The sequence below is a fragment of the Dromiciops gliroides genome, chromosome 5 (assembly GCF_019393635.1).
Source record: "Dromiciops gliroides isolate mDroGli1 chromosome 5, mDroGli1.pri, whole genome shotgun sequence".
Classification (NCBI taxonomy): Eukaryota; Metazoa; Chordata; class Mammalia; order Microbiotheria; family Microbiotheriidae; genus Dromiciops; species Dromiciops gliroides.
In genome coordinates this window covers 170,567,019-170,585,536 of record NC_057865.1, presented here as the reverse complement: position 1 = coordinate 170,585,536, position 18,518 = coordinate 170,567,019, and the positions used below count along the sequence as shown (strand labels likewise).

General features: G+C 34.5%; 1 protein-coding gene across 1 annotated transcript; it reads right to left on the bottom strand.

Moving 5' to 3' along the window:
- Positions 1 to 10,420: 10,420 nt before the first annotated feature.
- LOC122729666 (60S ribosomal protein L13a-like) lies at positions 10,421 to 10,774 on the bottom strand. The gene has a single exon (XM_043968637.1). It carries the CDS (start codon positions 10,772 to 10,774, stop codon positions 10,421 to 10,423), a length of 354 nt encoding a protein of 117 aa, XP_043824572.1.
- Positions 10,775 to 18,518: the final 7,744 nt, after the last annotated feature.

Here is an 18,518-nt window from a genome sequence, read left to right as displayed (position 1 = left end):
GTTCTTATGTACATAAACATCCATTTTAATAAAAATTGGACTTGACATCAGAATGTAGCTCCAAATACCTTGATGCCCCACCATTTTGGGGTAGGCAGGGCAATGAGGGTTAAGTGACTTGCCCAGGGACACAGCTAGTAAGTGTAAAGTATCTGAAGTTGGATTTGAACTCAGGTCCCCCTGAATCCAGGGCCAGTGACTTTTCCACTGTGCCACCTAGCTGTCCCCAATGCCCCATCATTTTTGTTCAAACATTTATTTCTTGAATCAAAAGTAAGCTAATGAGGAAATTACTGCGAATGTAGATATGACCCATAGTTAATGAGAAATGAACAAACTTCATATTCTAAATAGCTCTTAATTTTAACATTTTGGCATTTAAGTACAATGGTACTTTAAAAAAATTAGTCACCAAATTTTGATGAGATATAGAGGAAAATTCTACTCAGATTTACCCAAAAGGATTAATTTCTTTAAGTGGAATTCCCATTGATGGTGATCACTTATCTCTTGAAAAAAGGGTACTTCTCTTATGAATGGCAAATGAAATTTAAACACATACACTTTATGTGAATCCCTAAGATTCATTATTTTCAATCAAAAGATAAGATTTTATATTCATTTTGCAAATGAACATGACAGCCTTGTATTTTCCCATTAAGAACATCTTATGAGAAGTTTTTGACCATACTTCCTCAGTTTCATGTTTTTGCAGCACCACATGGGAATTTTAGCAGGGGAGCATCACTTCAAATAAACTGCCTAGTCCACGAACAAGAGGAAACTTTTCTTTTTTTCCCCTCTTTTTAGAACTTTATACCCAAATAAATGAACAATGCTTGCAAAAACAAAAATCAACAACCTCGAGTGTCCACAATATACAGAATAATAACTCCACATTTCCCCAACATTGTACATAATAACTCACATTTAAATGCCACTTTAAGGCTTATAGAACATTTCACACATATTACATTATTTGATCTCACAATGATACTGTAAAGGGTGAGGAAGATAAGGCTAAGAAGGTTAAATGACATACCCAGTATCATCTAGCTAGCTAGTGTCTGAGACAGAATTGGAATTCAGGTATTTCTTTTCTATTTTTTTTATTCACCTTAGGACTTATGCAAAAAAGGTAATAGGACTTACAGACAGCTGATCATATTGTTATGATATATTATCATTTAACCATTTGGTTTTGCTTTTCCAAAAATGATTAATAGAATAAATAAGGAATAATTAGAAATAACTAAACTCAGTAACAAGTGTTTGATTTTTACTCTCCCACAATCTCAAAAATAGCCTAGGAAATAACTGCTCTGAAAAAAAATATGGAAAAAACTAGAAAGTGGTTTGGTAGAATTTAACATTAAAACAAGATCTTACAACATACACCACAATAAATTCAAATTTTGTCTAAGAATTAATATTAAAGATGGTATCATTCTTTTAAAAAAGAAGAGAAACAAATCATGTTCCCTCAATAACTATGATTGAAGACCAAATTCTTACTTGATTTGGGAACAGAGATGATACAAAAGATGAAACATGTAATTTTGATTACATTAAGATGAAAAGTTTATGGATGAACAGAAATAATGCAACTAGGATAAGAAAGGAAATGGTCACACAGGGGGAAAATATTTTTATCAAATATACTTTGTGAGGAACTAACTTTCAAGATACATAGACACCTAGCAGAAATGTAGAGCATTAAGAGATATTGCCCAAACAGTTCTCAAAAGAGCAGTTGTAAAATATTAATAACAATATAAAAGGATACTTCAAATCACTAATAATATGAGAAGTCAATCAAAACCATCCTAAGCTTTTAATTCAAACACTTTGAAGTGGTAAAGATGATAAAAGGTGAAAATAGTCAAATGTGTTAAAATGGAATTTGGTAGACACCCAGGGGTCCAACTTGATTGACTTAGTAGTGTTTGAATTGGGTATTTTTAAACAACACACAATGATAGAGGAGTTGTGGAAAGATAAGCACAATCATGCATTGTTAGCATAGTTGTGAATTGCTCAGGAAAGCAATTTCGAATAATGCAAAGAGAGTGCCTAATAGGTCTATATATTTTGACTTAGAAATTTCACTGCTATATCTACATTTCAAGGATCACAATAAAAAGAAAGAAAGAAAGAAAGAAAGAAAGAAAGAAAGAAAGAAAGAAAGAAAGAAAGAAAGAAAGGAAGGAAGGAAGGAAGGAAGGAAGGAAGGAAGGAAGGAAGGAAGGAAGGAAGGAAGGAAGGAAGGAAGGAAGGAAGGAAGGAAGGAAGGAGGGAAGGAAGGAAGGAAGGAAGAAAGAAAGACCTCTCCTAATATACCAAAATTAAAGCAGCACATTTGTGGTAGCAAATAACTGGAAAAAAAGTAGATGAACATTGACTTGGGAATAACTAAACATCATGTGATGTTAGATGAATGTATGTGACATATTGTTGTACAATAAGAAACTATGAACATAATGGAGACAGACCAGAATTGAAAGATATGATAACTTATTCAAAGATAAAGAAACAAGTTGAAAACAATATGCATAATTGTGGTATTATTATGTTACAATTGACTATCACAGTGTTAATCAAAAGAAAAGTGACAATATACACAAAACCTGAAAAATTTACTGAACAAACAGTACCAAAAAAAAAAAAAAGATATGAAAAGATCTCTCTTCTCAGATTTTTTTTAGAAGTGGGGGACCATAGGTGTGAAATAATGAACTATATATGACAATTTTGGTGTTGCTGAAATTTCCCCCCCTCTTTTTTAGCTTTTACTATAAGTAATATGTAACTAGGTGGTGCAGTGGATAGAGCACCAGGACTGAAGTCAATAAGAGTCATCTTTGCGAGTTCAAATCTGATCTCAGAAACTTACTAGTTCTGTGACCAAGGACAAATCACTTAACCCTGACTGCCTCAGGTTTTGCATCTGTAAAATGAGTTGGAGAAGCAAATAGCAAACCACTCCAGTATCTTTGCCATGAAAACCCCAAATGGGGACATGAGGAGTCAGACATGACTCAAAAATGACTGAATAGCAATTTAAACAATGTCTTTCTGGGAAATAGTGGATACAGAGATACTGTGGGAAATTTAAGTCATGTCAAAACAAAGTATATCCTTAAAAATTTATTAAAAATGAAAAATCCATGTTCCTATTATCATCTTTAAAAATAATAATAATAAAAACCCAATTAACCTAGGACTCTGTGCCATTTGAACACTTTGCAGAAAACAAATTAACTCAATCTTTAGTTGCAAACTGTTAAGGCAGTTTGAGGCAGTGTCACTTACATGACCCCACATAATGTCTGCAGTGTTGCAGAAAGACCTATTTTCTCTTTGTAGTAGGAAAAAAAAAATGTTCTTCTATTTCCCTTCCCTGAGCAAATCCCCATAACAAATAAAGTTTCACTTCAAGACCGGATTACGCAGGCTGTTGGGTTTGCATGCCAGTGTTTACTTTAAGTTAAAAATGATACTTCTGAGAATTCCTATAATATGTTTAAAAAATTTCCAGGCTATAGCTTTGCTTGTATTTGTCTTGGTACTACCTCATCACAAATGTGTCAGGTTTGAAAGAAAGATGAATACTCTTCAGTCAAATCCATGCTTATTGATCATATGGTTCACATCTGCTGACTCTGTATAGCCTCCATAAGTACTCTACTTTTCTAGAAAGTCAGCAGCCCTTTGTGAAGAAGAAGAAGAATACTGAACATAGACTCTGTTACAAAACTGATGAAAAATAATTTATTCTAGATATTTATTAAAAAGTAATAAGCTGGGCAGCTAGATGGCATAGTGGATAAAGCACTGGTCCTGGATTCAGGACCTGGGCAAGTCACTTAACCCTCATTATCCTGAAAATTTTCTTTTTTAAAAAAGTGAAAAGCTATATGCATATTTGATGTGTACCTTTACCTCAAATAAGCCATTTCTTACAAAAGGCAAGAACTTGTTCTTTCTCAGTGTAGACTCTGGATTTGACTTAGTTGTACACCCTTCATTTTTTTAAAGGAAAGCATCAGAGATTTCCCCTCACCTTATTCTTTTCTATACTTACCATTTTTTTTCTATTCTTTCTTTTTAAGAGCATATTTTCTAATATGGAACAATATGCATTTCATTTTATTTTATTTTATTTTTTGGATGAGGCAATTGGGGTTAAGTGACTTGCCTAGGGTTACACAGCTAGTAATTGTTAAGTGTCTGAGGCTGGATTTGAACTCAGGTCCTCCTGAATCCAAGGCCAGTGCTCTATCCACTGTGCCACCTAGCTGCCCCAACAATGTGCATTTTAAATGACTGTGGTCCCCCCAAATAATTTCTTTGGAACTCTATTTTCTACACATGCATTGTAGAAAGGTATGAGAAATCTGTCCATTCCAGAAAAGTTTGAAAAGTGCATTGTGTTTAACATGGTGAAGGCCTAGAATCAAAGTGATAAACACACCACATGGGGGGAAATATGATTTTTTGTGGGGGGAGGCAATTGGGGTTAAGTGACTTGCCAAGGGTCACACAGCTAGTAAGTGTTAAGTGTCTGAGGCCAGATTTGAACTCAAGTCCTCCTGAATCCAGGGCTGGTGCTCTATCCACTGTGCCACCTAGCTGCCCTGAAATATGATTTTTTATACCTTCCCATTAAGTTTTATTTTCCCAAATTACATGTAAATACAAATTTTGATATCAATTAAAAAAAAAACTGAGTGTTCCAAATTCTCTTCCTCCCTCCCCCCCCCCACACAAAGAACTCATACAATTCAATGTAAGCTATACATGAGAAGTCACACAAAACATTTCCACATTAGTCAGGTTGTGAAAGAAAACAGACAAAAATAAAATTTTAGTTAAAGCAAGTAGAAAACAGAAACACTATGCTTCAGAATGTATGCAGACACCATCAGTTCTCTCTCTGTAGATGAACTACAATTTTCATAGGACCTTTAGAGTTGTCTTGGATCATTGCATTGCTGAAAATAAGCAAGTCATTCATAGCAGATCATCTTACAGTAATGCTGTTATTTTGTATACAGTACATTTCACATTGCATCAGCTCATGTAGGTCTTTCCAGGTTTTTCTGATACCATCCTGCTCATCATGTTTTATAGGAAATTACATTTATATAGGACTTTAAAGAGAGATTTCCTTAGAATAAACCCATGAAGTTGATTCTTGAAATAACAGTAATAGATACAATTTGTATAGTACCTTATACATGACAAATAATATTTTTCACAATAGCCCAGCAAAGTAAATACCATACATTTTTTTTCATTATCCTCAATCAATTCTTATCATCATAATCAATCCATCCTCATTGTCCTCAATCAATCCCAATCTTCATCCATTCAACAATCAATAAATCAAGCATCTTCAGCATTTTATATTACTTTTGCCTCTGCTTCAAAATTTTTTCAGTTACTATTTTTTTTTTTTGGCGAGGCAATTAGGGTTAAGTGACTTGCCCAGTGTCACATAGCTACTAAGTGTCAAGTGTCTGAAGCCATATTTGAACTCAGGTACTCATGAATCCAGGACCAGTGCTCTATCTACTGCACCACCTAGCTGCCTCTTTCAGTTAATATTAACTGTTTCCCTCCATCTTATTCTCTTCCCTGTGATATTTACTCTATTTTCTATCTTCTTTAACCCTATCCCTCCTGAAAAAGGATTTGTTTCTGACTGCCCACTCTCCCCATCTGCCCTCCCTTCTTTCACCCCTCCCTCCTTATCCCCTTTCCCTCCTACTTTCCTGCAGGGTTAGATAGATTGCTCCACCAAATTTAGTATGTATGTTAATCCCTCCTTGAGCCAATTCTGATGAGATTAAGGTCTTTGAGCAAATTCTGATGAGTGTAAAGCTCATTCACTGCCAGGCTCCTCTCTCATCTCTCCCCCCACTCCATAAGCCATTTCCTGTTTCTTTTATGTGGGATTTCACCCTATTCTACATCTCCCCTTTGCCCTCCCCCAGTGCATTCCTCTCACCCCTCAATTTTACACTAAAGATGTCATCATGGGGCAACTAGGTGACACAGAGTACAAAGCACCTACCCTGGATCCAGGAGGATGGGAAAGACCAAATACAGTCTCAGACACAAGATACTCACCCACTGCATGACCCCAGGCATGTCACCCAACTCCAACAACCCCACACAAAAAAAGTAAACAAAAAATAAATGGTTTGTAGATATCATGCCTTCATAATCATTGTTACCTCTGCCCTCTGTTGAAATTTATTTCTGTCATCTGTCCTAATATTGAGAAAGTTCTTAAGAGTTAGATATATCATCTTCCCATTTAGAAATGTAAACAGTATAGTCTTTTAACATCCCTCTTAATTTCTTTTTCCTGTTTACCTCTTTCTGCTTCTCTAGGGTCGTGTATTTGAAAGTCAAATTTTCTATTCGGTTCAGGTATTTTCATCACAAATATGTAAAAGTTCTCATTTTCATTGAAGTTCCATTTTTTCCTCTGAAAGATTATATAAGTTTTGCTGGGTAGGTGATTTTTGATTGTAATCCCAATTCCTTTCCCTCTGGAATATCATATTCCATGCCCTCCAGTCATTTAATGTAGAAGCTGGTAGATCTTGTGCTACCCTTATTGTGGCTTTATAGTACTTGAATTGTTTCTTTCTGGCTGCTTGCAATATTTTCTCCTTGACCTGGGAGCTCTGGAATTTGGCTGTAATATTCCTGGGAGTTTTCATTTTAGGATTTTTTAAATGACGTGATTGGTGGATTCTTTCAATCGCTATTTTACCTTCTGCTTCTAGAATGTCAGGGAAATTTTCCCTGACAATTTCCTGGAAGATGATGTCTAAGCTCTTTCCTTGATCATGGTTTTCAGGTAGTCCAATAATTTTCAAATTATCTCTTCTGGATCTATTTTCTAGTCAGCTGTTTCAAAGGAGATATTTCACATTGCCCTCTATTTTTTAAAATACATTTCTATTTGTGTTATTGTGTCTTGGTTTCTCATATAGTCATTAGATTCTATTTGCTCAATCCTAATTTTTAAGTATGATTTTCTTCAGAGAGCTTTTGTACCTCCTTTTCCATTTGGCCAATTTGGCTTTTCAAGCTGTTGACTTTTTTTTCATGACTCTCCTTCATTACACTCATTTCTCTTTCCATTTTTCCCTCTACCTCTCTTATTTTATCTTCAAAGTTCTTTTTGAGCTCCTCTGTGGCCTGATACCAATTCATATTTTTCTTGGAAGCTTTGGATGTAGGAGCTGTGATATTTCTATCATCTTCTGAGGGTGCACCTCAATCCTCCTTGTCACTAAAATCACTTTCTCTGGGCTGCATCTTTCTCTGCGCATCTTGCCTGTCTTTTACTTAACTTTTTTTTTTTTTTTTTGGTGAAGCAATTGGAGTTAAGTGACTTGCCCAGAGTCACACAGCTAGTAAATGTTAAGTGTCTGAGGCTGGATTTGAACTCAGGTACTCCTGACTCCAGGGACAGTGCTCTATCCACTGCGCCATCTAGCTGCCCCTCTTTTACTTAACTTTTAACTCCTTCTTCAAGTGGGGTACTATTTCCAGGGTGTACTGTCCCAAGGTTCAGGGGGTCTAAGGTGGTACGATTTAAGGAGGGGCAGGTTCTTTGCTTGCCTGGAGTGTTCCTTGGTATGTAGATAACCCCAAGGCAACTTGCTAATTAACCAGGCAACAAAACGTTGTGTGCTTTGGTTTTTAGCTCCCATGAACCTGTGCCGCTCCCCTACCTAGGCCACAGGCACTCAAGACTATTCCCTGGTCCCTGGCAGAGGTAAAACACCCAAGTCCTGCCTCAGTGGGAGCAGAGACCCCTGTAATCTCCCCCTGGCCAATCACTAAACCATGAGCTTAGTTCCAGAAGACATTGGTACTGCAGCTGATTCAGAGGCTCGGGGGAGGGGGGGGTCTCTTTCTCTGGCTTAGTCTGCCTGGGACTGGGTTTGTGTCAGTGTGACTGTGGGGTTGGGCTCCACTCCCAGCCTGGGACAGTGGCCACCTCATGCTGACCTTCTAAGCCATCTTTGGCTGGAAAATGATCTCAACCTGTTCTTTTGTGGGTTCTGCTGATCCAGGAATTATCCTATGACATTATTTGGAGGTTTTTTGGAGTAAGTTTTGAGAGCTTACTTGGGGCTTATATCTTCAATGAATGCCAGGAATATGAATTTATAGTCAAAAACTGAGGGGCAGCTAGGTGGCACAGTGGATAAAGCACTGGCCCTGAATTCAGGAGGACCTGAGTTCAAATCTGGCCTCAGACACTTAACACTTATTAGCTGTGTGACCCTGGGCAAGTCACTTAACCCGCATTGACCCGCAAAAACAAAAAAACAAAAACAAAACAAAACAAAAAACTGATATGATTTTATCAGTGGAAATGACATTAAAGAAAAGATATTACTGACTTCTTTACCAAACATCATGGGACCTTTTCAGCTGATTTTCTGCTGAAACTTTCCAAATGTGTTGTCTCCCCCATTAGAATGTGAGATCCTTGAGAGCAGAGACTTATTACTTTTTTATTTGTACCTCCTGTACTTTATACATAGTAAATGCTTAATAAACATTTCATTCATTCATTCATTTAAACATCTATTATGGTGGAAAGAGCTAAATGCTATGTACTAGGAGATCCAATTTCTGCTTCTGGCTCTGTTTACTACTTGAGTCAGTAAAGAACAAGCATTGAGAGAAAGATTTATATATGCCACTGCTTGTGGAGGTAGAAAGGACAATATTTGGTAACTGAATAGATATAAGGTATCAGGGAGAGGGAGGAGTCAAGGAAAGTGACATGGTTATGAATCTTGGAAATCTGGCATTTGATATTGATAAACCACTGTCAATAATCTTTTCAAAATAATAGAAAAAATTTACTAATAGTGAGAAGTGAAAATTCGAGAAATGATGAGGCCTTACCTCAATCAGACCCACCAGATTATTAAAGGTGACAAAAAAAAGGAAATAAATGTTGGAGGGCCTTTGGGAAAATAGAGGCACTCTTGGACTTCTGGGGGAATATTGACTTGGTCTAGGTATTCTGGAAAGTAATTTATAACTATGCAAAGGGTATACAAACTGTACATACCCTTTGACCCAACAAGACAACTACTAGGTCTATATTCATAGACCTAGGAGATCAAAGAAAGAAACAAAGATCTTATATATAAAAAAACATTTATGGTAGCTTTTTTGTAGTATCAAGTAATTAGAAACTAAGGGGGTAACCATCAATTGGAAAGTGGCTGAAAAATTGTGGCATATGAATGAAATAGTATTTTGCTTTTAAAAATGATGAAATTACTTCAGAAAAGACTGATAAGACAAAGAGGCAGAGTAAACTGAGCAAAATGATAACAATTTATAAAATAGCAACAATTATAAAGATGTACAATGTTAAAAGACTTAAAAACTCTGATCAACACAATGGCTAACCATGATTCCAATGGATGCCATCATAGGAAATCCGCATACTGATCTAATATCTTCAGTTTACTAATGAAAAGTCAAACAACTAGCCCAAGCTGTGCGTGTTGTAGTTTATGTATAAAAATAAAAAGAGAAATGAACTTTATGAAAATTAAAAATATTCCTAGCTGTTTCTCATTATTACATGTAATTATTACTTGTAAGCAACTCTATTTTGGAAATCAGAACATGATACTGTTGTATAGATGATGCTGTGTTATAATAATCTATTCTTAATTACTATTCTATTTTATACTATGCTGTACAATACTATACTGTACTGTAATATACTATACTATACTGTACTATAGCATTAAATACTATTCTTAACCAAGGCCAACCAAAATGATTTTTAAGCTCATTAAAAAAAATCCAGGTGAGTGAGAACAGGACAAAACTGAAGTAACGCTCAAGATCTTATGAGCCTAGAGAGGATATATGACCTTTGATCAGTCAAGTACATATTTGGCCAAAATCTCAGGGCCTAACTTCTCACAATTTTGCAGAGCTCAGATATTGTGCCAGAGCCTGCTTGTGACACATGGTCACCTGGGTAGCTGTGTGCTCTTGAACACACCTACTCATTTCTCACAGTTTACCGTAACTCAGAAGAATACTTGGCACTTTCACAGTGTGCTCTTTCCAAGGATTGTGGAGCCTTTCTTTCTTTCTTTCTTTCTTTCTTTCTTTCTTTCTTTCTTTCTTTCTTTCTTTCTTTCTTTCTTTCTTCCTTCCTTCCTTCCTTCCTTCCTTCCTTCCTTCCTTCCTTCCTTCCTTCCTTCCTTCCTTCCTTCCTTCCTTCCTTCCTTTCTTTCTTTCTTTCTTTCTTTCTTTCTTTCTTTCTTTCTTTCTTTCTTTCTTTCTTTCTTTCTTTCTTTCTTTCTTTCTTTCTTTCCATAGAGGATAGACTTTATTGGACTCACACCAGAAGCCCGTGTTTCTTCAGCACTTTTGTGTATTTGTGTATTTTGCCTTCCACATTCTTCTCAGCTTGCTTGCGTAGTTTCGTGAGCTTCTTTTTCTTTCCATAATGGATCTTAGCTTTCTCCTTCCCGTTCTCTTCCAAGGTAGCATTCACTGCCTGATACTTCCAGCCAGTCTCATGGGCCAGGCACCCCAGATAAGCAAACTTTCTCGTTGGCTTCAGTCTGACCACTTTGAGAGCAGCTGGGACAACTTTGCATTTCTGCTTTTCATAGGGTGGGGGAATGCCATTGAACACTTTAAGGTGTTCCAAGGCAGCCTGACCATGCTTGGTCTTGTGGGGAAGCATCCCCCCCACTAGATTTCTTGTCCTTATGGGACTACTAGTGGAATCTTAATGACATCTTGCTTTATTATGCTACATTTTAAACCCCTCTTCCTTCATTTTCTGTATAAGGAAAAATTTCTCAGAAGATACCTTTTATGTGTCTTTTGCTGTGTAAATCTTTGTTGGCCTAGAGCCTGTTGGTACCTACCATACATTTCTTCATTGTTATCTGGGTAATGCTACACTTTAATTCTTTGAAGACCATTTTTAAAAAATTCACAATGCTATATAGTATTTTTGGGAGAATATTAATGTTAAAATATGTGGACCTTTATTTCAAGGTTTGTAATTATTAAAAGAACCGTACAATTTATTTTGCCTTTTTATTATTCTGTACCAGACAACACCAAATACAAAATTCCTCATACATAGAAGAATAGGAAAAATAGGATTGTACATGAAACCATGAAATGCATACAGGTTTTTTTGAAGAATATAATAAATTCAATATGCTAGTTTCTTTTGTGGGGACAGTTGTTGGCTTATAGTTTCACTTATATATATTTTTTGTGGGGGAATTTTTTTAATTAATGAGAATTTATTTTCTATTCCTTTTATTCTATCCCCTTTTTTGAGGGAGGAGACACTAAAGGGGATTCATAATTTTGTCATATATATTTATATATACATATATATATATATATGTCTGTAGAAATAAATATATTGAAATAAATAAATTTTTACACTGATCTTGTCCAAAATTGTATATCTCATTCTTTATATTCAAGATATCAATAACCACATGGAAAAAAAATCTCCAAAACTCTAATAGAGAAATATAAATTAAAATGTTAGTTTCAAAGCTAAACTGCCTATCTGTACATGTCTCCTTCTGAATACATTGCAATTTGCTGAATGCAATGGAGTCCACTTTCTTCCAACTATTCAATTCTCACTCCAAATCATTGCCTCTCTGCAGGTATTATAGATATTCTTTGGGTTGCACATCTAAGTCCATTTCAAAACCTAAAAAAAATATCATTCTTCTTCACCCATTGTTCAAATTGCTAGGCTGAACACTGAAAGATTTTGGAGGTCAATAAGGAGTCTATGCAGCAGAGTGGGGTTTGATGCAGTAAAACATGTTATGCACACAAAAAAGCATCTACAAGGCATCCTTTATAAGGAATTTATAAGGAACCCCTTCTATTTGAACTTCATACTGGCATGCTTCATGATGGCAAATATTTTGAAAATCAAGTATCTCTGTATTTTATGTCCCTCTTGATATTAATAATCAGAGGCTTATAGAACAATATTATCTCTGCTTTAACTTCCAAAAAATCTTGAATTATTTTAATGCATTGATGCAATGCTCCTTGCGTGAGGGGAATCTCTTAGGTGGCATTGTCTTAGAAAAGTGAACCCTTTTTTTAATAGTCAGAAAAAATTAAGGACAGTAGAATTTTGTATTCTTTGCCTCCTTTCATTCAGTTGTGCAGCTGCAAATATGTGGTCTGCTATATAAAAAATAGGATGTAGTAGTTACGTAGATTATTCTCATAAATATAGAAAACATAGGCATATATGTTGATAGTTATACATATTTCCTCAATTGTCTACAATTTTCCCTTCATTTTGTGTCCTTCTCAAATTTATAGATCTTGAGAAACACGTTCTCATGTCAAAATTACATTACTTTTGGGGGCATCTAGGTGGTGCAGTAGATAAAGCAGTGGCCCTGGATTCAGGAGGACGTGAGTTCAAATCCAGCCTCAGATGCTTGACACTTACTAGTTTGTGACCCTGGACAAGTCACATAACCCTCATTGCCCCCCCCCCAAATAAAATTATGTTACTTTTGCCATTGAGCTTTTCTGTGTATAATTCATTTAATCTGGTGCCCTGCCCAACTTTGTTTTTCTTATAATATTCCTTCTTTATCATCTCAAGACTGAAGTGCTAAAGCTTAAAACTGGTTCCACCATTGGTAGAAAATAATAATTTTGTGTAGAAATTTTAACAGTCCTCTATTTTCTCATTTTTTGTTAGTTTCCAATTCCATCTTTCAATTCTCTAACAATAATTTCTCTTATCAACCTTTCAGCAAATGTGTTTTATCTCCACTGCTTCTAACAATTTTGGGGCAATACTGAAAATAATCTTGTACCAGTTCTCTCTTCAATAATATTTTGTCAGTAAGTTTATATATTAAGTCATTATTTCCCTGGGCTGCAAGTATCTCTCTTGTTCATAAGGACATGAAGTGTGCACTGCCTGAAGTAGTTTCCAGGTTCTTCTGGCCTTCTCATAGTGGTGATTGATTTATATCATTTAAACTGCCTTAGGAGATGATCATAATTTTTATTAATGGTCATTGTTTTACCAATATTTTTCAATTTCCAGTGTCAATAGATTATTTGGAAAATATGAAAAAGGGAGATGTCACTGAAATTTAAAGACACTTAAAATATTCAGGTTTGAAATAATTTTGTCATATATTTCATTTAAGAGAACATCATAAATTAGTGTATATAGGCTAAGTTTATCTTACCAAAAATTAAATTTCTTTTTAAGGAAAGGCAACAAAATTTCCCCCATTTAAAATGATTTAGTTTTCTAAATTTTCCTAATTTAATTCCTGAACTCAGTAAATATTTTTACACTGTTTAAAACTAGACTATTGAAGAAGGCTTTATTTTTTCTACAACAATGGTAAAATACAATTACAGGAAAAGTTGGGCAAGTTAATTAACACAGTCAAATTTTTTTTAAGCCATAACAGTGATTGTGGGAAAGACTTGACAATGAGATAATGGAACAAGTCATTAATTGGTTATCTTGTTAGGGCTATAGAAAGAGCTGGAACAAGGTCAAAATGACTTTGACAGTGACCATGGCTACATTGCTCTTAAGAACTGAAAACTAAAAGAAAACACAAAAGAAGAAAGATAAGGAAATTGGATAGGTGATTTTGTAAAGTTCTTAAAGGAGGGTCCAGGGACTTTAAGATAGGTCAAAGTGCAAAATGTGTAATGAAAATGGCCAAAATAGTAGTTGATTCAAAAATAATTCCCCTCTTTAAATTGTCATTAAAGAAAATTGGAAGGATTTATAATGGTTTTAAGAAGATAATTAAAGAGGATAGCCTATAGAAAAAATTTAAAGTAAATGGGGAAAGTAATTAACAGCCATTGGAAACATAATCTAAATGCAAAAATATAAAACTAGAAAGTGAAAAATAGAAGATTAAGAAAATCTGGAAGGTTTTGAAGATAAAAACAAATCTGGACTTTTAAGAATGTTAAAAATATTGCAGTGGAGTGACTGGAATTTAAATAATTTTGATATGCTATTGTCATCATTGTTGTTGTTAGATGAGTGTCCTTAATGTTCAGAAGTAAAATTTCCTAACCAGGCTATGAAAAAGCTTTTAATGTCATAAAAATTTCCAAAAATATGGACTGGATTAGAATTGATTTTTTTTGGAAATAAAAATGCAAGATATAACTTGAACATATTACATATTTTATTATAATAACACTTTATTATAATAGCACTATGATACTGTGGGACTATATTTCTTGTTAGACTACCACATTATAAAAATTTTTGGTCATTTTAGTAACTATATCGCCTGCAATCATGAACAAGATATATTACCTAATATGGAAACAAATTCTATAGTTGATAATAAATTAGTGAGCTTTTAACAGATTTGTTTTCTATGATTTTCTAAAGATCTTTGTAACATTTTTCACAAATGAAAACTATAAAAATGAACAATCAACTATTTTTCATAGTTTCACCATAATCTTGTTTATGAAAGCGAAATATTAGTGTGACCTCTTTTAACCTTATATATGACATGATACTATACGAAAATCTGTATTCAAAAGACCATGTGTACTGTGAACACACATTACATATTCTCTGCTAATGTAGATATTGCTATAACATTTTGAAGCCTGTGTGTTACTAAAAACTTTATTATCTTAGACCTTGGTATTTTTAACCTTACATTATTGGGGTGTGCTGGCAAATATTTAACAACTGACTGGCTTTTTAAAAGTGCACACAATATACTTTAACTTTTAACCTGCATTTTCATAGTTTTCTTTAATTTCTTAAGTCTAGACAATTACCAAAACAATAAATAAAGTCCTGTAGCAGCTTATCTACTATGGATTTTTAGTCATTGCCAATTTCTGAGGTGTAAATGCTCATACTAAAATTTTAAAAACTGACTGTTCTTAGCTAGTTTGAGCACAGCCCTTTTTATATTTTATGAATTTGTACTTCACTCTGTCATTGTTTCCAAACATTTTTACAGCACCATTTTCTTATCAAGAGAAAAAAGGCTAACAAAATAATAGTTATACATTTTTGCTATAAAAATATATGTTAGAATCAATTTCTTTTTATTAACATTATCTGTTCACTTAAAAAATTCCAAAACCACATGGAAAATAGACAAAAAGGTTTTGAAAAAGTGGTAATGGAGAAAAAATTTCAAAATCAGATTTTTAAATTGATTGCAAAATAAACATTCCCAATCCTTCCTTCAGGTCCTTGTATAATAATTCTGAAGGGAAAAAAGTCCTTCTTGTATATGTACTACCTTGGTTATCAAACTCAATTATTCAATTCTTTGGGAGCTCAAACTTCCATTTGCTCAGAAAGTGGCCGTGATTCCATTATGGTAACATCTCAGGCTATGTAGTTGTCTGATAAATGCACATTGTTGGTGATATCAATCATCTTAGATTATAAATTCACATTACAACCTGTGACACATAGGCACAGATGCCATACCGTATGACATATCAGTTTCTATAGAAGATTAACATAAGTATCTCCATGTATCAATGTTTGAAAATATTCACCCCAGAGATGGTCTCGATAAAATTTTAATGTATCAAACCACGGGCATTATCTAGAATAATTGTCATGCTATATTTACATTTCAGAACTCCAATTTTAGAAGCAATAGATATAGTACATATCCCTCTTTCACTTATAATTCTCATCAATTTTTTTCTTTCAAAGATAGGTAAGAAAGAAATATTGCTATCATTCACAATTTATATTATCCTTTGTCAGGTGCCAACATTGAACTAGAATGAACAGAAAAGAATTAGACATACTTCTTATTTTTTGAATTGTAAGCTAAATCAGCCCAGTAGAATTTTTTCATTCATTAATTCCATAAAACTTTATAAAGCACCTGTTATGTGCACATCAGTATGCTGTGGGGACTATATGTAATGCAAAAAAGAAAAAGAAATAAACTTTAATTTCTTGGTACTCATGATTCAGAATGGAAAATAGATACATACAGATCTAATCCAATTCAATAAATATTCATTAAGTGACTAATATGTGTAGGTCTTGGCGTTATATACTGTGGATTCAAAGACAAAGCTAAAAATAAAGTCTCTTCTCTAAGAATTTAACCTCTAAAGGAGGGTAATAACAGTAGACATTTATGTAGGAATTTAATGTTTGCAAAGTACTTGATTACATTATCTTATTGAATCCTTCCAACAACAATTGACTACAGATATGTTCCTGACCCAAATAAAATGATACAAAGTAAAAGACAAAATTGAAATTTGAGAGGTAAGCACAAAGTACTTTGGGAGTTCGAAAGAGGGAGCCATTATTTTATCAGTGGAGATAAAAAACAAACAAACAACAACAACAACAACAACAACAAAACTTCATGGAGGACTTAGCATAGATCTTTAAGGAAGGGAAGAAGAGGCTATAGAAGATATTCTAAGAAGGGACAAACAAACAAAAAAATTTCATTAGCCTTTACACTTGTCAGTAAAAATACTTATTACTGAGCTTGATGACAAATGATTAAAGATGCTATAACTAGTGAGACTGAGGCAAATAGTTTGCTTGAGTTTGGGCAGGAGTCTTCAAATGCAATAGGGCTAAAGTTGATTGTATGTCCTTATGTAGTCTTGCACAAATATGGTTAGTCCCATGAGGTAGGGACCAAGTAGGTTGCCTAAATATGGTACAAACTAGTCCAAGCTGATGAAATTAATCAGGTGAAAACTTCTGTGCTGATCATTTTGGGAATTGGGCCCCTGAGTAGCTGTTGTACTTATAGCATGGCAGGGAAACCCAGGGAAGAGAAAGGAAAAGAAAGGGAAAAGCAAAGAAAGGAAGGGAAGTGAAGGGGAAAAAGAAGAAAGAAAACAAAGTTTGCTATAGACATACATGATCAAAAGGAACAATTTGGTGGGTTCATGGATATGTTTGTGGAAAACCATAATTGGAGACAGTTCATAGAATTATAGAAAATGAAGAGGGCTGATCATATCTTGGAGAGAGGAGAGATATGGAGCAGAAAACATGCACCTTAGGTGAATGTCTTTGGTCATAAAATTATATTAATTCATAAAAGATTAAGTGAGTTGGCTAGAGATCACACAAACTTGTCATGAATTTATAAAATGAACACAGGATTCATGTAGCTAATGCCAATTTTCTATGTATTTATTAAAAGCTCAATGAAGTCCATATAAATACTAAATGACTTCTATGACCAATACTTAATTCAACTTCCCCAAGAAAAAACAAAACAAAACAACAAACAAAAATTCCCCTATTTTGGGACTGTGTCAAATACAGTATGTAGGGAAATAGAGGGAAATGACCTCTTAGAAAGCTCTTCTTTATTCACAAATCATATTTATAAAACTTATCAGTATGCTTCATTGTTAAAAGACTGAGTTTATGGGGGTTTTAGACTCATTCACCACAAATTATTATGGTCTTTCTCTGGAAAGATTGCACCATACATTTTGGAAAGCATTCTTCCTATGTACAATAAGTACCTTTTGTGCAAAAGACAATGTTTTGATAGATTACTCCCATTTGGCATTTCCCTGGGTTTCTATGATCTGTGGTATTACACATGAATTTGTTCTATAGGCATGCTTGGAGAGCCCACAGGAAGCCAAGAATGAGGGAGCTCTTGGGCAAGACACAGCTGGCCTGGAATCCTTCAGAAGAACAGCGTAGTATAAAGAAGGATAGACAGGCTTAGAAGTTACTGGACAAAAGGTCAGGATGTTGTGGATCAAACTATCAAAGGGAATAGTAGCCTGTGGTCATATGAGGTAACAAAGAACATAGCAGTCTCCTATAGCCAAGAAACTATTTATTGTTTCCTTAATAGATCATCAAATCCATTTCCCTGATATTCAGGGAAGACTGCACCTGATCTTTTTTTTTTTTTGGGGGGGGGGGAAGAGGGTTAAGTGACTTGCCTAGGGTCACACAGTTAGATGTTAAGTGATTGGATTTGAACTCAGGTCCTCCTGAATCCAGGGCCAATTCTTTATTCACTGCTCCACCTAGCTGCCCTGACTGCACCTGATCTTGAGTGAACAGCAAAGATTTTCAGTCAAAAGATCTACATTTTAATCTCAGTTCTATTACTAAAACTAGATATTAGATTTTATATAAACTATTTAATGTCTCTGTGACTCTATTTACACTTAGAAAATGGGATAAATCAGGATAATTATTCAACACACCTATGAGATTATAGTGAGGATTCGACAAGTTAGTGGATGTGAAAAATGATTTAATATTCCACAATATTTATTGAGTGCCATTTCCATTTGAGGCAAAATTGGAGAATACAAAAATGTACAGGTCATGATTCCTGACTTCTAGGAGTTTATAATCTAGTAGGTAAGATAAGATAAGACATAGAAATAAATAGAAAGTTGTATAG